Genomic DNA, 22793 nt, shown 5'->3' with positions numbered 1-22793 from the left:
AGTGCCCCCATCTCAACTGAAGGGTGAAATACATAGCTGGAATCTGTCTGGACTAAATACCTAACCTATCAATATTAACCCACAAATGAACCAAACACTTAAAATTTTATCAAATGCTTGAGCTGCTGCATATGTTAAAGAGATTCCCAGCAGCTTAGGTTAGCTTTAAAGGACAAATAGAGGCTTCTAGAATAAGCTTGTTCTATTATCTTTTTATAAAACAAAAAGACTTGACTCCCTTATTCATGTAGCTACAGGCAGCTGAACACCTAAACTGCTGCACCAGTGCCACTATAGTGCTTCAGTGGAGACAGCGCTATGCTGATAGGAGAGCTGCTCCTGTCAGCTACTGCCTTGTGCAGGGGTGGATTAACTATGCTATGTCACCTGAAGCCCTCCTACTACCATAGATCACTGTCCACATCAGGGGTTAGGTCAGTTTGACTGTATCACACAGGGGTATGGAGTTTTCACACCCCTGGGCAATGTAATCATCGCTGTAAGTCTGTTCATAGACCTGGCCTATATTTGCTTGCTTTAACCTTGTAAATAACTCTAGTTTCCTTTTTCCTCTGGAATAAAATTGTATTCAAGCATTGTCCTTGGTGCGAGCTTTGAGGTGCAATTGATCTGAGGTAAGTGACTGGTCCTTGGGGACTAGAAGTACCTGGAATATTGCTGAGTCTTGCTGTTTCTCAAGGGCCATCTATCACACAGATACTCGCCTAAGTGGCAAGACAGTCCTTGGATAGGCTGGTTTATCTGACTATTTAAGGCTATTAGTATGCCTGGAGTTTGCCCTTGAACTTCTGATCAATTTAGGGTTTCACACCTGGTTGTTTTAACAGTCCAGCCTGGGAGCTCTTTAGTGATCTTGACTGAGGCCTAGACCAGGTTAGCCCAAGCAGCAGTATCTAATCGGAATGTAGTCTAGCCCAGCAGCTGAGTAATGCCTGTCACAGTAGCCAAAAAACAGCTCCAAACCCAGAACCCGAGTAATGCCTGTCACAGTAGCCAAAAAACAGCTCCAAACCCAGAACCCGAGTAATGCCTGTCACAGTAGCCAAAAAACAGCTCCAAACCCAGAACCCGCAGGCATGCTACCAGGCTTCTCTCTACATGCTATAGCTGACATGGGGCTGAGGTAGTTAAGAGTGTATTTTTCCTGACCCGTAGGGACCAGAAGGCATTTGATGAGATGCTAGTAATACACTCTCTTTCACATTAGCTGGATATTTCTAAAATAAAGTACATTGAAATACTTGCCATTAGGTTCTAGGGTTAACATTGAGATGGACAAAAGCTAGCCCCTCCCCAGTTTGTCTCTGCATACTCAGAGGACCTTGCTCATGTTTGTAAAGTTGTCTTTGCAATCTTAATGGTTAGGAATCAAAGTGATTGCTTAAGTTCTGCAAAAAATGTCAAAGCAGCTACATACCACATGAAACAGCTCACTAGAAAACCCCAGGTGAGCACTGCTTAGCTTGTTTGTTTTCCTAACTGCACAAATAATAAACCATCTCCAATCCTAGGAAGTCAAAAAGAATCTCTCCCTGTCTACACTGGTAACCATCAGCAATAGAAGTATTTAAACTCTTCCACTGCTAGGACAGTATCAGTTGTATGTATGCATACCAGGCAGTCTCTTGCACCTGTAAAGAAAAATAGTGCTAGGTTATCATCCCCTAATGAAAGGAAAATGAAACCCAAATGCAGGTGTAAAGATATAGTATGAAAACTATTTATTAACATATTTAATACACAAAGTCTTCCATGTATCAGCACCCAGTTTTTGCTGAAGGAAAACAATCAGTTTTGCTTTGTATTCTATACCAGAAAGATTTCCAGTATAAATAGATGATTTATTAACAAGTTTCCCCAAAACACAATACTAATGCATCCCATGCATACCTTCCCAAAGCAGCACCATATTTACAGCTTCTCATTAACAATGTTTATCTTACACATTCTATACCATTTTGGCATACCATAGTTTTACTTCATTTTACATATATTTACAAACTTTAAAAAATTAAGTTTTACAATAGCATGAGGGTTTTGGGTAGTGTATGGCAGTTACTGGCATGTTCAGAACATACGGCAAAAAGGGAACAAGCAGGCTTCTAATTCTCATTACAATAATTGCCTTTTGGCTTAAAGAAAGCGATCAAGTCCAGAATCCTTTCATTTCAAAACAATCTTCCCAAAGCAGTTCATGCTCTCTGTTAAACGGGATTTTCATTCTTAACCAAAGGTAGCAAAGATTTCTCTTCCCTAATGTATTCCTCTGGGTTATACTTCCCCTTCTTGGCCTTAAGAGTACAAGATATTAGTTTCCCAGCCAGCCTTAACACTGATGATGTCTTAAAGCCAATACAACAGCAAAAATGTGCATGAGAGTTCAGGAGCTAACAATACGTGAATCACCAGTGTAGGCCCGAGACCTGATCAACACCCCCACCCCCACATATTAAACCAGCATTGGGTGAAACTCAGGAAGTTCACCACTAAACTTGAAAAAAAGGAATGTTCTGCTGCTGCGAAAGCACCCCCACCTCAGGAGTGTCCCTAACAGTTATAACCACTTGGTTACAACCAAGTTGTAACGTTGCTGGGAAATTAGGGAGGATACAGAAAGAGACTCAACAAATGGTAAAATAAGCTCTGACCATCTGCACAAATAGAGAAGATCACAATTTGGGCATGAAAGTTAAAATGTAAAGAACTTGGGCATCAAGAAGGACAAATGAATGTCAGTGCATAATTGGTTAAAATGTTTGTTATTTAGGAGTGTGTGGGATAATGTGATAGTTTTAGTATATTTGAAGGAGGGAGCTAGTTTTACCTATATAATGTAAATGACAAACAATGCTCTTTGGGAACCATTTCCAGACCTCAGTTCATCAAGCTGCTGGAATTCTGACCCCTCTGTACAACCATGATGTGCAGAGGCATCGCAGGGAACTCCCAGATGAATGAATCCTAACTGGTCATTGGGTGAAATTTGTCTGTATATTGGGAGTGGTGAGCATAAGAGATTTCCTTGGTATATGGATTCTGGGTGTGTTGCTAATAGATGTTTAAAGCACAACTGTGTAAGGCTCTTTCACTGGGAAAAGGTTCCGTAAAGCCCTGAACCCCGAGGGAAAGGGTGGGTACTTAAAATTGACCAGATTTCTTCCTGAGGCCCATGGGTAAGGATACCTATCCTTATACCTTACACCCTGAGCCCTCCAGAGAGTATATGCAGGGTGCCCTAAATTGAGTAGGTAACACCAGGGCCAGTGATATTTGGCTTCTACACAATGCACCAGAAGGATTTTTGAAAGTAAAAAACCCTATATGTTGTAAAAGAGGAAGCATCTCATTTTTGCCGTAAGCCAATACATTGTGGATGTATTTTGTATACATTACTCATTTTGCTATGTTCCAATCTAATCATCATTCTTGAAAAGGTTTAATCTAGAATAATTACATGAAAGCCTGAAGTGTGTGTGTGTGTGGGGGGGGGTTTAAAAACCCACCCCAATGTTTTTACTAGTTGTGTTTTAACAGCCCAGCACAAGTGCACTTTGACCTAACTGGTTCTTTGGGAAGAAAAAAATTCAGATTTACAAAATAAAAACAGCCATACTGGGTCAGACCAAAGGTCCATCCAGCCCAGTATCCGGTCTACCGCCAGTGGTCAATGCCAGGTGCCCCAGAGGGAGTGAACCTAACAGGTAATGATCAAAATGTACTTCTCTCATTGACTTTTCCCACTGGCCATATGGAAAACACGCAGCTAGCCAAGTGAATTTCTTACGTAGGTACCCTTTCATTTAATCCTTGGGTCATAATAGCACAACACACTGTGCAGAGACACATGAATTTAACTCCCCACAAAATATTTACAATCCATCTTGTTGCCACAAGAGAATTCCTCAGAATAATCTTTGGTTCCAAATTGTGCATCTGTGCAGTTTTCAATATTCATCGCCACAAGGCATGAAATATGTGATCTCTTGCTAGGGAGACTATTCTCCAGCCAGCCTTACTACTTCTGCCTATTTACTAGTTAAGTAGTGAATTTAATGCTGTGCTGCTTTAGCCAAACTTGCTAAGTTACATTGTTTTGAGTATAAAATACAATATGCATGAGTAGAGCCCAGCAAATCCGCAGATATCTATATCTGCGGGTGATTTTTTTTTTTTAAGATCATGGATGGATGAGGATCCAAATTTTATTTCTAAAGCCCTGCAAATCTGTGGATATCTGCTTTATATCCCTGGGTGCGGATATCCACAGATCATTTTTGCAGATTGGATGTGGATACAAATTTTGTGTCTGCACAGGGCTCTATGCATGGGGAAAGACAGTTCAATGCAGGATTTCTACAAAAGAATTCATGAACAAAATAAATGTTTTTTAAAGTGCACATTTCCCCATCCTATTCTTATTTTTGTTCCTCTAACGAGCAATGTAATAACAAAAAAGAATAATAAAGGGGAAAAAACAGCCTAGGAAAATTTTTCATTCTCAATACCATGATTTCTTGAAGTTGAATTTTTAAAAAAATGTTTTCTTTAGTTAATGGAATCCAAAACCATATTTTATAGTCAGACTTAATATACTGTATCACAAGCATTCTGGATTATAGTAAGCAGCATTAGTAAAACTCAAATATCCTACATGGAAAAATATTTTAGCAAATCAAAAGAATGACTTTTACAACAGGAATAAAATAGTATTAAAGTGCCAAAAAGCTTTGAATGCACAAAAGTAAAAATCTGCATAAACATAAAGGCCTGATCCTTGTGTCGCTGCCTCCCACCCCCGACTCCCATGAAAGTCCATGGAAATTTTAGGTGCACAGGGAATGTCAGTGACTGGATCTTGAGCTTGACTTTACAAAGTCAAACTCAAGTACAAGCAAGCCCTGGATTAATTTTGCTTTCTTATTTAAGAAAGAGAGAAGCCAGTCTGTTTTTGCATTGGATTAAAAAAGCATCTAAAACACAACCTTATATTAAAAAAAAGTCTGTTAGCTAAAAGGAGTTGTTAAAGGTGCAACAACTACTGCAGTTTACAAAGACAATTTAACCCTGTCAGAATTTTTCTACATATTGTTACAAGTAACACCTACCATGCTAAGGGAAAAAAACTATTTGTTCTATTTCTTTACTTTGTGCACATGACAGGAGTAGGCCTTCTCTTGGCTTTGGTCTACACTAGAGACATTTGCTGTGCTAGGTATCATTTCAACTTCCTAGTATGTTTGTTAAATTTCATAGCCACAAAATGGTTTACACAAGCATGCTAAATATATTTTGTATTCCACTTGCTTTCAGCTGAACTAAATGCTAATTTTGTCAGAACCATTTAAAATGCCATTAAGAATACACACTAGCTGTAGTAGTTCAACTAGTCCTTCCATAGCACCCTGCTCAAGTCTCCCAGAATGCATTGCTCCTGAACATGAAACAGATACCCAGAGGTTATTGCAGATGAAGTGGTTTAGGACAGTTTTAATGTGAATGCAAGACAAACCTGCAATGGTTCCCAATGCAATTCAGCATGTTCAGTGTGAACACAGAGAACATTTATGATTAAACTAGTTCAATTCCCTAGCGTAGACAGGTCTTTGCAAAAAGATCAAAATCACTCTTTGTTCTGTATATGTTGTCAATTTCCCCATTTGTTTGTGTGGGTATTTCATTTAGCAACAGGGAAGAGAAACAGTAAAAAAAAAAAAATGGTGATTGTGAAACCACAGGAAAACCCACAGAAAGACTCAGGGATAGGTGGCATACCTGAAAATGCTAAACTTTTAAAAAAAAAAATTAATAGAAATTGACAGCCTCCCTTTTAAAAACAAAGGGATACCATGGTAGGGAAACTGAAACACATATTTAAATATCATGAGCAGCAATATTCCAGTAAATATTCTGAAGTTCTGTAGCACACTGTTCTAACATAGCCTGAAAAGGTACAGTCAAAAAGATACTTGTAAGTAGCAGGCATTTTAAGTATAGCTATTTAGGGGTTTCTAAAGATGAAGAGGTTGAGCTATCTACAGAACATGCTGAAGAACACACTTTTGTACATTTGTTCAACATGTCATCAAAAGTGATTGTTCTTATAATATAAACTCTTTTCTTTTTAACAGCTATGAAAAGACTGCATGAAAAATCCTAATTTAGGAAAGGATCTAGCAATTAAAAGAAGGTGTCTGTTAAAAATATTAAGTTGTATATTGTACACTTCGTAGGAAATGTAACCATTTTCTCCCTCCTCCGCCCCCAACACACTGATGGATTTCCAAACCAAGGTTTGCAACAGTTTAAAATATTTAAACTTGACGTTTTAACTTATTTTTGTCTTATTTTGTTTTGCTCATTCTAAGAGAAACCCTTACAAATTATTTTGCACTACTGATTATAATATATTATTCTGTTTATAAATTTAGGCCTCAACAGAACTTGAATATTTGTACTTGTCTCATATTCATAACTGTAGATATTTGAAAAACTTCCATTTTATGAACTCCAATCAATTACAGAGCTGACCACTGAACTGTGAATGCTTCCCCCTTGAAGCAGGAGCAATAAAGTTTGTGCTTTCTCAGAAATCAATGGAAATACCTGCCATTTCGCACGTCCAACTCAGGTGGGTAGGGTGAGGAAGGGAAGAAGAAAGAGAGGCACTTTATCACCAGTGGACACTGTACACAATAGCTAACACAAGCTGCATCAGGAGTGAAGATGATGTGCTGTACATAATCCTCTACAAACAAACAGCAAGGAAGCAATTTTAAATCAGCATATACTCAGTGACCCTCTTAGTTGGAACCAGACTCTGAAAGCCTCATTGTTTTAGCAATCTGTTCTCCACAGAAATCCTGTATGTGACATTTTCTAAACCTAGTGTAAAGAGAGAATTTGGTTTCTTAGAAGCCCCCACCACAATCTTTTCAAGCATTTCCATTTTTCCTTCAGTTTTGTAAACAGAAATAAACAGGAAGTCCTTCCTTGGGAGATAGTGTTCAGTAGAAAGCAGACTCATAAGAAAGCCAAAGAAGTGGTCATCTAGGAAAAACCTCAAGATCACTTTCATTCTCATAAGCAAGTCTCCTCCACATGAACTCAATCACTGTCTGATTCTTCCTTGTACTTGGCTCTAATGGCTTGACCGTTCTGAAGTGGCATTTCTTCATAGTCACTCCTGTTAACAAACAGATATTTGTAAACATCCTGAACACAATGGCCAACTACTTAGTTTCATGTAAACAGAAAAAAGCCAGTTCTACAATAATTTGGGCCGTCAATTCATAACTGATACAAGTACATCATCATTCACTAGGATTCACTAATCCAAAAGAATGCATTTCAGTTAAGAGACGTGAACAATACACAATCCTAGTCTCCAAATTCTTCCTCAAGGTTTGCTTCTATGCCTTGTCTACACTTGCGGCAGCGTGTAGAATACAGGCACGACCCATGGAGCTACATGCCACAGGCTTCGTCCACACTTTTCAGTGCAGTGCGTAGTGCAGGGAGGCAGTGGGCCACTGCTAAAAATAGAAGTGGAGATGTGGAAGGCACTGCTTGGGCATGTAGAGAGCCGTTTAGGGTACATACCCGCTAGGGGTTCAGGCATGTATAGCATTCTACTTGCATAAGCCACATCTCACCATCTAAACAGCTACTTATACCTGTGCTAGCCAGGTGTGCAATGTGTTACTTTACATGCCACTGTAAGTGTAGACTTGTCTTTACTGTGACACCTATGGGACTGCTCACAACAGCTAATCAGGAGGCAAGCTGCTACTGATCAAAACTAAATACACACACAAGCAAAGACAAAAAAGCTATCACTACAAACTGCACATAACTAATCTATGCTAAACATGTTACCATGTCCTCACTCTTTCACCTGTTGTGTGGCTTTTGTTGTTTGGTTGTTTTTGTTTTTTTTTGTTTTTGTTTTTTTTTTTACAAAGTCTGTAAGCCCTCAAGGGTAGGAATTGTTTTTTACTGTGTGTTTGTCCAGCACCAACGGGACCCTGCCTGGGCCTCTAGACGCTATGTAAATACTAATACTACTGTCGAGTTCAGAATCTGAACTTAGGCAATTGCATTTGATTATTAATATTTTTAATGAATATTGGATACCTAAAATAGGAATTGTCCTGCCCTACGGCAGTGGCCATTTTAAGTATGGCCTAGCTCTCTACTTATTCCCTCCTACTGCAACCTGCATCCTGCCAACCTGACTCCAGCACTCATTCCCCATCTGTTCCCTTCTGCCAGCATATTCTCTTCCCAAAACCCGCCGTCCATATACTCCCCTCTCACTGCAGCCTGCCATTGTCCTCACACCTACAAGTCGGGAATGTACCTTTTAGTATCTGTCATGGCAGTCCTTTTTTAAACAGGAAAAAAAGAAGCCAAGATAGTATGAAATCTCATTACAATCATATTTTGGAGTAAAGTGACCCAAAATAGAAGACTCAAGCTACAGTTGTCCTCCATTCTGTAGTCAGTCTGTTTGGATTTTCACTAAGAACCACACAGCAGGTCTGAAAACTTTTTACATTAAATACAGCAACTCCACACCCACTGAATCACCAACAGATTTTTCACAATTGTGTTACTTACCCATAAATCACATCATCATCTGAATCATTCAGCATAGAAAAGGCAGGATTGTCTTTCAACTGTGACTCTGGAAAATATAGATATGATTTCATTTAACCAGAAAATTGCATTCCTGACTTCAAACTTTTAGATTAGACTTTTATCCAGAACTGAAGGGAGAGACTTTGTAGTTTCCAAGGAAGTTATGACTGGGATCCAGCCTGGAGTTTTACCCTGGCAAGAAAGGGATTGGAACCTGTGATTTAAACTCTTCAACCCCCCTCTCACAGTATGTCAGCATTCACAACAGCTGAAGTTGACACCATTGTCTAAAAACCCCAGGAGGTGGATAGTCTTTATATTTTATTAGCATCATTATTTCTTCCCAGGTACAATTTCACCTGTCCACATTACTTATACCTGATATTTTAGAACACAACACATTAGTCAGTAAATAATCTGGTTGAAAAGTATAGGCAGATTTTATGAAACATTTCAGTCCCTTTCCCTTATTTACAACTGAAGTTCTGAAAGTAATGAAATCTAAGAATTGTTTGGTCATTAATGCCTATCTATCTAAGGTGTTATAACTTAGGGCAGAGTATTTTTCACTTTCACATAGGGAGGAAGGTATGGCTGTAATTTCATGCTGGACTGGAAGGATGCACACTCTCTTTCCACTGGCTGTCTACAATACTGCCTCTCCAGGTTTCCCAGCATAGGCCTGTGAAATCTAGGGGCTAAGTATATCCCTGATGTAAGTTGACAACTCCACTGAAGTCAGTAGAGTTACAGAGTGAAATCTGGCCCTAATGGTTTGTCACAAGATCCCATACCTTCTGCATGCTTTTTAATTCCTCTAGCCCAGGTACAGATGTAAATATTTGTTCCGAGCCAGCTAGCTAGTTGCATCTCCTATAACGAAGTATGGGATTCCTGAAGCAGCTCCATTCATCTTAGTCCCAAAATCAGTTTAGTGAGAAACTGCTCTGCCCCAAACATAAGGCCCTCCGCATGCATGTAGTACATGCTAGTTGCCCAGCATATTTACATTCAATGGTTAAAGCAGAAGATATCCAGTAAAATAAATAGCCATTTTTTTTTATTGAGTATCCTAAAGCTATACAATATTAACAGGCACATACAATCCAATGTAAAATTTTCATGGATTAGATCAACACATATTTCTGTCATTACTAGCTATTTGAAGCCACCGTAAGCTGCTCCTACAGAACAAAATAAAGTGCTAATGAAACAGCCAACATGTGAAGATTTGATGAGCTCTATTAGCATGCCAGATCTCAGCAGCAATCTGGCAAATTTTACAGTAGGTCACTTACCATACAGTGCATTCTTTGATGGGGAATACACAAAGGCTAAAGTGTAAAGATAGAAGTTGAGTAAACCATAGAATGATAAGAATTCTGCTGGTAATAATAGTCAAGGATATTACACAATACAGCTAAGTACATATTAACTTTGAATAAGCCAAACATTAGGCAGGATTCTCCCCGCAACAACATTTTCAGGAAAGCTTGATGATTTTTGCCCAGCACTTTCAAAGTATGAAGTGTGTACTGTTAAAAAAAAGTTTTGGGACACTGACGTTTAGTTTGGCATTGTCTTAGATTAAGTTAACTGGGTGGGAGGGAGGCGTGACTGCAATCAGATAGAACACAAAGACATGGTGGGGCTGTTGCCCTTGTTTTTAAGGTACCCTATTAAAGTGCTCTATTTTAGTTTCCACTAGTTTCAGAAAAGTTCAGCATTCATTTTCTAGCTGATAATGGGCACTTCTGGTCACACAGCCAGTTTCAGAATCTAGAGAGAACTGTACTCTAGTGGTCTGAGTTGAGGATCCAGAAATACACGTTCTAATCCTGGCTCCAACACAAACACCAGCTGGCAACATCTGGCAAATTGGCTTCCCCATCACAAAATTTAGCGTATCTAAAAACCTGTACTTTATAATGAATGAGATGGAGCCAACTGCTTGACTATCAAATTAGAATTATGCAAATGCTGTTTCTAAACCGGAAGTTTTGGGAATATCTTCCAATGGTCGAAGCTCTAGAGTAGACTGTCTTTGCTTCCACCTTCCCCACCCAACCCCGCCCCCACATGCCCTCTCTCTGTTATCTAGACCTGCACTGAATGGGTCTAAACAACACTGTAGTAAACATGCTAGTAACAAGTCTTTAGTAGTACTCCAGCTGTCCCTATACCAGAGGAGCTGTACCACAACAAAGGGAGATTTCTCAAAAATTGCCAGTGTAGACAAGACTGAACTGTAGCAAGATATGCATGAGCACTCTCCAGTTATAACAACATGATATTGCAATATTATTTTCCTTTCGTATTGGAAACTTAGCCCTGAACTGGAAAATGCAAGATGGCAGTTTACAGAACTACTTCCTGCCTCCTGCAATTACGCAGCCCATCATACTTTAAGTGAATTTAATACCTATGCCAATTTGCAGACATCTGCTAGCTACATAATACGGTCAGCATAGGCAGAATCCACGTAAATTACCCCACAGCATCCTTCCAACATGACTCAGCCTTGCTCTGAAGGGATAACCTACTACACATATCTGGAAAGAAACTTGTCCTGTCTTCGTGCATGTTCAAGAGTGCCAATTATGGTTGTGGATTTTGTGATGTGGACAGCTGTTCAGAGAGACAAACTGAAACCAACACATTCATTTGGCAGCCATCATGAATAACCGTCAGAAAATAACTTGCAGTCACTACCAACCCGGGTTGGATTTGAACTGGTGATCTAGTGGTGAAAGGCACAATTCCTGAGCCATCGTCTCGGTACATTCATTTAACTGAAACAAGTTAACAATATTCCTAAATGACTGGAAGCCACAATGGAAGGATATAATTCTGATAATGAGTTGACAGCTCAGCTACAAAGTCGTCCTGTAGAACTCGTGCTCCAAAGCGTAGATAAAGTATAACAATGCTGTGGGAGAAAAGACAGACACTGTGGCTATATGCACTGAACTGTAATAACATTTGATGACGTGGGTAATGGGGCAGGGGTAAGAACAGAGTTATAAGAAAAAATGGCACCTTGTCTTAGACTAATGTGACAAATCTATTCAAATGTCTCTTAGAATAAGCAGCTGATTTCATACTCCTAATTCAGAATGTTTTTTTTAAATTAAAAGTCAGTCAGTTGAAGGATGGGGAAATTTAGCCTATTTTTTCCTGGGTTTCCCATAAAGCACAATCCATGAAAGTCAGCAGTGATTTGACCCTACAGTGATGGAAGGTGCGTATTAGAACCTAGTTTAGAAAAAAAACATTGACAACTCACCCCAACCTCTGAATTTCACATACTGTCAGGATCCCAACTATACACATAAAATGATGGGATCTAAATTTGCTATTGCCACTCAAGAAACAATCTTGAACTCATTGTGGATAGTTCTCTGAAAACATCCACGCACACAATATGCAGCAGCAGTCAAAAAAGCGAACAGAATGTTGGGAATCATTAAGAAAGGGATAGATAATAAGAGAGAAAATACCATATTGCCTCTATATAAATCCATGGTAGCCCACATCTTGAATACTGCGTGCAGATGTGGTTGCCCCATCTCAAAAAAGGTATCTTGGAATTGGAAAAGGTTCAGAAAAGGGCAACAAAAATGATTAGGGGTATGGAATGGTTTCTGTATGAGGAGAGATTAATAAGACTGGGACTTTTCAGCTTGGAAAAGAGACAACTAAGGGAGAATATGATAGAGGTCTATAAATTCATGACTGGTGTGGAGAAAGTAAATAAGGAAGTGTTATTTACTTCGTCTCATAACACAAGAACTGGGGGACACCAAATGAAATTAATAGGCAGCAGATTTAAAACAAAGAAAAGAAAGTATTTCTTCACACAACGCAAAATCAACCTGTGGAATTCTTTGCTAGAGGATGTCGTGAAGGCCAAGACCATAACAGGGTTCAAAAAAGAACTAGATAAGTTGATGGCGGATAGGGCCATCAATGGCAATTAGCCAGGACGGGCAGGGACAGTGTCCCTAGCTTCTGTTTGCCAAAATCTGGGAATGAGCGACAGGGAATGGATCACTTGATGATTACCTATTCATTCCCTCTGGGGCACCTGGCATTGGCTACTGTTGGAAGACAGGATACTGTGCTAGGTGGACCTTTGGTCTGACCCAATATGGCCATTCCTATGTTCAGCACATGAAACTCCACAGAAGGTGAATGCTGCCTTGCAAACAACTCTGCAGGGTGGACATCTCTCTGGTAGATACACATGTCCATAACTACAGTCTGATCAGTGTGATGGTGGCAGTAGTGGACAGTTCACTCTAAATAACTCATGAAAGGAGGTTACAGAGCAAGAGGTGTTCACCAGAGGACGGATTAGTAAACCACTCCCGGTTATAGGTGGCGACCACAAAACTGCTTTAGAAATAATTGATTTACAGGGGCAACCACAATGTGGGCTGCGTTAGCAGCTTGCCAGGACCCCAAAGGTTTTACCTAATTTACGTAAGACTGAAGTAGATTGCAGCTGTCCCCATCTTTAAATATGGAGGTGTGCCTCATGGATATTACAAGTCCCAACATGAAATGCTCCATCTTGTTCTGATAACCCTCACAGACTGATGCATACCAGGTCTTCTCACCTCTGAGGGCTGCACCTCCAGGATGAAAATAAGTGCAGCCACAAGCAACAGTACAGAAATCTGTCAGCTATATTTAGCCCTTGGTTGCCTCAGATTTAATCAGAGTGGATACCATCTCTTTCCAAGAGATAACACCAATTCTGTACCAAAACAGGTTCAGTCTCCTCTTAACTGTTGATGCTTGTAAACCACATTTGCTTAGTGTGTTCTAGACAGAAACAATTTTCCCTTTCATAAGAATATTCTAGATATACCACTTAAGTTTACAGTAACAGCCCCTTGCTTTCAAACAACATTCATGACGACACCATCAACCCCATTAGATGGGAGGAACAATCCCATATGTTTACGGCTCTTATACACATTCCCCTTTTGCAACATTTTAGGGCTGCCCTATAAAGAGCAACATAAGTCAATCTAAACTTTTTCCAAAAGGCAAACCATTTTCATGTCATGGAGAGTCAGATGTGGGACTCCACAAATCACAGCAGAAGTTTGAGCATTTACAGACTGCTCAACTCTCTCAGATGATCAGCACAATTGTATTTTTTTAATGCAGGCATACAGAGCAGGTTTTTAGCCACTCATCATTCTACTTATCCAAGAGCTTCACTGCCAGTTCACCAATCTCATCTTGGCCTCACTGATTCGAGACATTAAACAGGTCAGAGTGGGATGTCTTCATTTTGGGTTATCAATGTTCTTTCCCTTTCTGCTTCCCCTATTATCGAGGCCATTTGCCCCAGAGTCTAGGTTAACTAAACTCTCTGCATCCCTTAAAAACAGGCATTGTTGGTGCCCCACTGGCTTTCCTGGGCTAGAGACAGAATTTAATGGCAGACTTTCAGAAGAAAAGGACCATAAAGTATGAAAGCTTTGTGAGCATCTCACAAGCTTCTTGAGCTCTACTGTTCTGAGAAACAAATTATGAAATCTGTCTCACACAATCTGCCTGGACAGCAACAGTGCAAGCTGAGCCACTGCATTTGCTTAAAAAAAAAAAAAAAAAAAAAGGGTTCTTTATTTTTATAAACAGAGGGCCATGCACTTTCCAAGATCCACAGCATTGTTCTAGTGCAGTGGTCTCCAAAGTGGGGTGCGCAAGACCATCCTTGGGGGTACACGGCAGGAGAAGTGCCGCTGAAGGAGTGCTGCTGGCACGGGGGCAGCAGCGCTCCCGGACCTTTGATTCTTTGGCGGCAGCTCGGCTCTCCCCGCTCCGTCTTCAGCGGCACACTGGCGGCAACTCTTCTTCCTTTTTTGGGTGGGGGCACTTTCCTAGAGCTGGCCCTGGGGGTGCGCGATCCAAAAATTTTGGAGACCACTGCTCTAGTGGGATATCAGTAGGAATTTTTTTGAAAAATAAGAACTCTAAGATCTATCGATTATGGAACTGAGTGGTGTAATTTATTATTTGGTAAGTGTCGGTAGCATGAAAGATTTTAAAGTGTAGTTTGGATGCAGTGGCATTTTTAAGAATGAACCCAGAGAAAGTTGTGAATGGATAACCTGTTCTGAGGGTGCACCATTTTACTGATAACTTGATTGCCAAGAACTGTTTTTCTTTATGAAAGTTTTACAAAGCTATAACTATTACAATGCAGAGAATATGTACTTTAAAGACATCTTACCTAATGACAAGCACTACAAAGGTCAATGCAGTCAAGAATTTTAACCTGAGATCTGGAAGGATTAAGAACAATTGTCAGTCATTTGAGAGCTTACACCCCCTCTGCCCCAAATATCTAGCCATTCTTGGGGGAAACCCATTTGAAGGAAACATGAAGAAAATACTGCTTACCAACATAAGGCATGTTGCGAAGTTCTGAACACGCCCTCACTATCAGGAACAAAAGGTACAAGATATACACAGTTGCCACCACAAGGAAGAAGATTTTCATTCCCTGTAATAGAAAAAGATATAATCTAGTTTTACTAAACAAGAGCTATCCTTTTCTTTCTTCCTTCAGATCCATCCCAGAGACAGAAACCAACATCTCCAAAAGCATGATCCATTTGTTCAGGGCAATTAGGCTGGAGGAAGGAAGCATGATACTCCCTTGTCTGTAGCAGAAGCGGCTGTGGTGGTTGTGTCAATCTTGGGACGTGGCACGGTGGAGCGGGTGTTTCATTAGCAAAGGCCACTTCTTTCAGCTGAATGGTTCAAATCTCAGAAGATTTCTAAAAATGGCCACACAGCTCTGAGAAGCTACAGGAGGCTGTACAGAACTGATTTCTCCTACAGAAGGGAAAGCAGAGATTTACTGAGAAGGCCAAACGTTCTGAGAATAGGAGGTGTGGAGAACTAAGAGGCCTAACAAGGAGCTCTTTTTTGGCTCTCTGAAAGGTAATGAATATGTTTCTGATGAGACCCAAGATGCCCTGGGTGGTTGCAATTGAGTAGTTACTGGTTAGAAAACAGTTCCGAACGGTCTTCCCTGGGGTGACAGCTCAACATTCACACTATGGCCTCCTTTCTTAATAGTGCAGTGGGCCTATGGATACATGCCCCTTAACCCAGAAGGAAACATTCCATGTCTCCAGTACAGAATATGCAATGGAGGGAGCATCTTTCTATAAACACACAAGTCCATTTTAAAGACATTCGCATTAGCCAAACAAAAAGTCATCTGAACAATTTTCCTTAAAATAGTGAAAATATATTTTTAATCTTCAGATCTTCCATTCAGCATTTGGTTTTTTTAAAGTTTTACAGCAAAAAAATAGTTACATTTCAGCCTGATGAACAATATATAATATAATGTAATACTAAATAACTGCCAGATCTCTTCACACACCTCTTCCCCAGTCTTACCTGGGTAGACATACAAAATCCATATGGAAGTGTCAAAAAAGTTTGGGTTCAAAAAAGTTGATTCAAACTTACCTGAAAATTACCTGTGTCAACCCTGTACTGGTATGTTGGATCATGTAGTTCATTAACACTAGAAAATATCAAAGATCAGGAAGTAATCACAGTTCTAATGGTGTCAGGTTAAACCGGAAACATGCATTGACAAAAGACACTATTGGAATTCTAGACTTTTATACTGAGATTATGGATACTGGGCCAGATCCTCAGCTGATGTATACTGGTAGTTCCACTGATTTTAAATTGAGACACATGGATTTATATCAGCTGAGGATCTGACCCATTGATTTTACTTGTCATGTATGTGGGGATTCTGGGTTTTCAGCTATTCTTTATTCATTTCCCATGTTTATTTTTGGCTACTTTAACACACAGTAATTTCCTACAAAACTTGGGCTTCACAGATTTATTGAGTTTGATTGGAGCAATGAAAAAAAAAAATGCAGGATCTGACTCTTCACTCATTGTCAAGTATGTATCCCTTATAGGACAGAAGGGCAGTCTCTGATTTCAATAGCATTTTCCTGAAGCTGCATACCTTTCAACCTTACCCACCCAACCCCACTGTTTACTTCCCCCAGAAAAACAAAATATAAGAGGGACACAATTGTGGGTAATGTGCCTTAGAAAGCCACATCACTACAAATGGTGGGGTAGTTGTCTGGGAGGGGAATGTTTCTATCTTTATGTTAGCTTATCAAATTAGAAGGTCAGACGGACCGATATAAGAGGAAAAATTAAATATATGTATTACTTGGCTAAACAACAGCTTGATGAGGTGAGGAGGACAGTTTACAAATACTTGTAGAGTGTAAATACTGAGATGCAAGGTTCAGCATGATCTAAGAGGGTACAGCACTTGGCGTAATGGAATAAAATTGAACAAACGAACATATCCTAACAGTAAGGTCTCTGCCTGGCCTTTCCAAGGGAAGGGGAAGCTCTACTACCTGGAATCCGGTTCTAAATTGAACAAAACACTGGAAAATGTACTGTAGGGAGCCATTATGCACAGGCTGTGGAATTTATATAGCTGTGTGTTATTAGGGCAGCCATTAGAAATTTAGTCTCAGTTTACAAAATGGGAAGATCTGACATAACTGGTGTAGCTCTATTTATCCATTTCCGGATCACAATCAAAACATCAAAAGACAAACAGACATCACTAATTGTAAACCACCTCCTCTTTCCCGATCAGCTTTTCCTCACTAAAACTTAGTGCAAAGGGAAATTACTTACGTTTGCCATATTCCTAATGTAACACAGGCCAACCATAGAAGACCAACGATAAAGAATTTGGGAAAATAGAACGTTAAGCATTTCCTTTCTCCCTGTTGGGGCAACAGAAGACAGGTTAAGAACATCTGAATTCACCTGAGAGAGAATGTTAGTTCTCAACATATTAAAATAGGAACAGCCATACTTCGGGTTCACTCCCAAAGTATTTTTTAAAAAAGCACCATCTGCAATTTATTTTGTAAGATCCAAAGCTCACTACAGACTGTATAAAAACTATGTTATAATCACATGTATGTTAAAACAAAGTGAGGCTATTGCAAGATCTGATTCACTTCATGGATTCTGAAGCTGCAGAATCCACTTCTTTCCATAAAATTGTGCTTCAGAATTTGAGTTCTCTTATTTTTTTTAAGATTATAAAATGTGTGGTTGCAAAAAAATAGACTTCCAAACATGAACCAAGTGGAAACTACCGCAGTGTTGCTCTGCAACTAGTCTAGAATAAGAGCTGGGAGGTGTGAACCACGCCAAGAAGGCTGTGCCAGAATAGCTCAGTATTTCACTGCTAATCATTTTAGCCTCAAAGTCACATGACACATTCTCTACGCCGGTTCCTGAGATCTCCCTGACACAGTTTAAGAAAGGCAACAAGCTGGTCCTTGATATCAAAAAGGTGAAGAAACACTGCTCTATAACAGAGCCCTGTCTCTTCCCTAGCACAAGGGACAAAGCACACAAATGGCTAACCACAAATCACATATTCAAGTCATAATACAAACAGTACAACACTATATCAGGCTTTCACAGCAGCTTTGTCACCCTGCAAATCCATTAAACAATGAGCTAGAATATATAAAACAGCTGATCTGAAATTAAATGGAAGAATGAGTTTAGTATATGGGACAGAATAAAAAGTCACATTACACTGTGTATTAGAATGAGCTTCATGAACACTTTCATATTAGGCATGATTTCATTTTGTTAACAGCTTGGAAAAAGTGTAGCACATAAATCAGGGAGAAAAATTAAAACTACATAATGCAAAACAGAGGTAATGTTAATATCTCTGCAGCAAGTACTGAGTAACTGTCCTCTCCTTACCTGCACTCGGATCCCGTGGTAGACACAGAGCCAGAACAGCAGCAATGCACACAGAAACACTGACTGAAAGAGATCATCAAGCAAGCCGGGAAACCAACTGTTCACCAAAAATGAGAGGGGGAAAAATGGATCTGTAACCGAATGGAAGAAAAAATTATAGAATTTTCTTTTCTTCTTCAATTTTACCCATTATCAAAGGGGGGGGAAAACCCCCAAACAGTCTTCAGAGAACAAGCAAGTAAATTTTTCAAAATCTTAGCAAGTAAGTGGCACTGCAGTTGGTTAAATCTGAAAGTTCATAACAAATACAAGGCACCTCCAAGAGGTACTCCTCTCTGTGCTAAGCAATCACTAAGATTTTCCCCAAGATTTCCAGTAGAGTTCATGTTTTGTTAGCCCTTTAGTTAGAGGGCACCTACTACACAACTGTTTCTTGCTGGTTGCCTACAGTCAGGTCTCAGTGTAGTTCTAGTGTTAAAGTTCCTGAGGACATGTAACACGGCTGCTGCTGCCTGAGCAGTCCCTCATTGCCAGAGTCCCCTTTGCAGCAAGCCCCCTCTGTTCTCTCTTGTCAGGACCACTTACACTTACTCAATTCTTATAAACAATCACATATTTTAAAGGGGCCAAGCTGATTGTAAGAGAACCCTACAAAAATGGCATAATATATATATACACACAAATACCATTGTAAAGCAGCAACAGGGGAAGGAGGATGGACATCCATTTCTGTTCAATTCCCCAGTCCCTCATGGAAAACTTCCGGAGGGAATGTGCAAACAGACACTGCAAAAAAACCAAAAATGTTATTGGCAACTGCCAGTTACTATATTACATACATCAGGCTTCATCTATCTTGTCCTTCCGAGCCTCAGCAGAGCTAACAGAGACTGTAATGCACTAACAATGTCACTCAAAAGGAAGTGTGCTCTGTTGAGCAGATTTTATCACTGGGAGTCAGGTCTCCAAGGTTCTATTTCTCATTCTGATATGTTGTGTGACCTTGAGCAAGTCACTTAACCTCTGGGACAACCGGAAATGGAAACCAGCTGCTACTGCACAAATCAGCATAATTTGTGTGATGCTGCCAACTTACTGTTTGATATTACTATATATACACACACACTATAACAACATACCGATATCTGCCTAAACTAGCCAACAAAATTCACTGACAGGTCAGGTCATATACCACATTCATTGTTAAAAGTTGTGTGTACACGCGCACATGCATGTGTATTTTATATATATATATATATACACACACACACTCATATACATTATTCTAGAAAGTGTGTAGCAGCACCCACTACATTCAAAATTACATTAGGACTTTTATTCTAACCCAGTGTTTTCATTCATTAAGTCAGAAATTTTTCACTCCAGTTTTTCAGAAATATTTCATTACTTGGTCTCAGCCTCAAAGTGAATTTTTTCTTGAAAGTATGAGCAAAATTCTTTCAACCATTTTGAGTTGTACAAAGTATATGATTTTCCCTATTTGCAATGCTTCCCCCACCCAATCCAAAAAACACTCAAACACGGCTGAACTTGAAAATTTAGGTTGAACTAAACCCTTCCATTGTTTGCACAAACTTTAAAGCACAAACTGAATTATAAGTACTTTTAAAAATGGTTTTGCACATGCACAGTAGGAAGCTTTGCCAATGTTGAGAGCTATGATACCAAACACAGGACTGTGTAGCAGTTGAATTGGCCACCTGCACACCTATCCCCAGCCCTCCAAAAAAGGTAAGTAAGAGACTGTACTCACAGTGACCATGAAAGTAAGAACTACAAAGACAAATCGGAACCAGATTTCCACTTGTGAAAAAGATGGGTTATAGGTTTTCCACTACAAGATAATAAAAGATAAATTGGTATGTTAAGAGGAAGCTGATAGAATTTGCATGACATAAAAAATTACTAGTACTTGCAGACACAATATTGCATAAAAGTCTCTACAGATGAACACACTGGCTTTCTCAGGTTTAATGGCCAAGCCATTTCAAATTCCACTGCACCACCTTAGAAAGATTAAGGCTAATTCATGTCTTGCCACCTCCTCCAACCTCGATATTGTTATGAAAATTTCAATAAATTAAAACAGAGCTAAAGCAGCCTACTGTTCCTCATGCTTAATACGAAGTTACAGGATAAAGAAGAAGCACGGTACATTCTCAAAGTGCCATCATACATGCCAAACCACAAAACTAAGGCAAAAAAGAGGATGAAACCAACATAGGTTAACTTCCCTTTGTTTAAGACTTTACAGTAAATTCATCGATTGACTCAGTCCACTGCAAGCTTCTTTATTTTTTGAAGACCATGCATGTTCGTAGCTGACTAAACTTGCTAAATTAAGAGATTAATGATCGCTAATTAGCTCATTTATTTCTCCATCTGGTTTTTGCCTCAGGAAAAAGGAAAGCAAGTTCTAAAAATGTGCAACTAACTTAATTTCCTCCCCCATAACACATTTTATGGATAAAATGAAAAGGAGTACTTGTGGCACCTTAGAGACTGACAGATTTATTTGAGCATAAGCTTTCGTGAGCTACAGCATCCGATGAAGCGAACTGTAGCTCATGAAAGCTTATGCGCTACAGTTCACTTCATCGGATGCTGTAGCTCACGAAAGCTTATGCTCAAATAAATCTGTCAGTCTCTAAGGTGCCACAAGTACTCCATTTCTTTTTGCGGATACAGACTAACACGGCTGCTATTCTGAAACCTGTCATTATGGATAAAATGTAGCTTATATAAACTTTTACAAAGGATAAGGGTTTAAGTTATTCTGTGGTCCACATATTAGACTTTAAAGGAGACTTGGAAAATGGTTATAAAAATGTACAAGCCCAGGCACAAAAATCTACTCGCCAACACTCTCTGGCCCCTTGCGTGACTTTGGGCAAGTCACTTCACCTCTCTGTCACTGGTTTCCCTCTTTGTCAGTCTTGTCTATTTAGACTGCAAGCTCTTTAGATCAGGTATCATTTATTTTGCACTACATGTACAGAGCCCCACTATGTTACACACTGTGCAATCTCAGCTGGGGATACTAGGCACTAAATGTAATATAAACAATACAAGAGCATAGGGAAGACAAATAAAATGTGAATTTATTTGCCCTGGGAAAGCAGAGTTTTGCAAGGCTGCCTTAAAGGTCATGTGCAAAGCAAGATGATAAACTCTATCGCTTCACTAATGTGCTGAATACTCTCCACTTACCCAGCAAAGAGGTGCATTCAGTGTATAAAGAACTAAAAACTAACGCTTTCCCTTTTCATTTTAGGTCCCTGCATGCTAGCAGCTGTGACACACACACACACACACACAATGCTATACGCTGGAATACCACAGCGCAGCGACCACTGCTAGAACATACACCCAGACCACAGCAGCACAGGCAGGGTCAACCTCTAAGTTGCTTTTTGTATATTGGCTTTGGAGTCACTCAGCACAAACTGGTGAAGTCCTGTAAACATTTTGTTTTGCAAGTCACCTTTATACGCTATGGTTTACACTCAGCATATTTCTTCAGGGAAGAATGATACTAGGCACTAAATGTAATATAAACAATACAATGAAATGAAAATCTGCCAAGAATGACCTTGAGCGGATCACTGCGGACTATGTGGCTCTAGGAAGAAGGATAAAGGAGTTGGAGGCGCAAGTGGTGTTCTCATCCATCCTCCCCGTGGAAGGAAAAGGCCTAGGTAGGGACGGTCGAATCGTGGAAGTCAACGAATGGCTACGCAGGTGGTGTCGGAGAGAAGGCTTTGGATTCTTTGACCATGGGATGGTGTTCCATGAAGAAGGAGTGCTGGGCAGAGATGGGCTCCATCTTACAAAGAGAGGGAAGAGCATCTTTGCCAGCAGGCTGGCTAATCTAGTGAGGAGGGCTTTAAACTAGGTTCACCGGGGGAAGGAGACCAAAGCCCTGAGGTAAGTGGGAAAGCGGGATACCGGGAGGAAGCACAGGCAGGAATGTCTGTGAGGGGAGGGCTCCTGCCTCATACTGGGAATGAGGGGCGATCAACAGGTTATCTCAAGTGCTTATATACAAATGCACAAAGCCTTGGAAACAAGCAGGGAGAACTGGAGGTCCTGGTGATGTCAAGGAACTATGACGTGATCGGAATAACAGAGACTTGGTGGGATAACTCACATGACTGGAGTACTGTCATGGATGGTTATAAACTGTTCAGGAAGGACAGGCAGGGCAGAAAAGGTGGGGGAGTAGCACTGTATGTAAGGGAGCAGTATGACTGCTCAGAGCTCCGGTACGAAACTGC

General features: G+C 40.0%; 1 protein-coding gene across 3 annotated transcripts in view; it reads right to left on the bottom strand.

Moving 5' to 3' along the window:
* Positions 1-1772: 1772 nt before the first annotated feature.
* TMEM181 (transmembrane protein 181) overlaps positions 1773-22793 on the bottom strand; it is a 59374-nt gene continuing 38353 nt past the window's right edge. For all 3 annotated transcript variants that reach the window (XM_084624126.1, XM_084624127.1, XM_084624128.1), the window contains exons 7-17: positions 20270-20350; positions 19182-19281; positions 18496-18626; positions 17395-17486; positions 16171-16228; positions 15085-15187; positions 14915-14966; positions 11508-11590; positions 9960-10049; positions 8641-8707; positions 1773-7204 (exon numbers count right to left, since the gene is read on the bottom strand). In XM_084624126.1, the coding sequence (XP_084480252.1) occupies positions 7126-7204; positions 8641-8707; positions 9960-10049; positions 11508-11590; positions 14915-14966; positions 15085-15187; positions 16171-16228; positions 17395-17486; positions 18496-18626; positions 19182-19281; positions 20270-20350 (936 nt within the window). In that variant the 3' untranslated portion in view covers positions 1773-7125. The remainder of the gene's footprint in view (positions 7205-8640; positions 8708-9959; positions 10050-11507; positions 11591-14914; positions 14967-15084; positions 15188-16170; positions 16229-17394; positions 17487-18495; positions 18627-19181; positions 19282-20269; positions 20351-22793) is intronic.

The sequence above is a fragment of the Lepidochelys olivacea genome (genome assembly GCF_965140295.1).
Source record: "Lepidochelys olivacea isolate rLepOli2 genome assembly, chromosome: 3".
In the NCBI taxonomy this organism is placed as follows: domain Eukaryota; kingdom Metazoa; phylum Chordata; order Testudines; family Cheloniidae; genus Lepidochelys; species Lepidochelys olivacea.
This window is presented reverse-complemented; position numbering and strand designations above follow the sequence as displayed.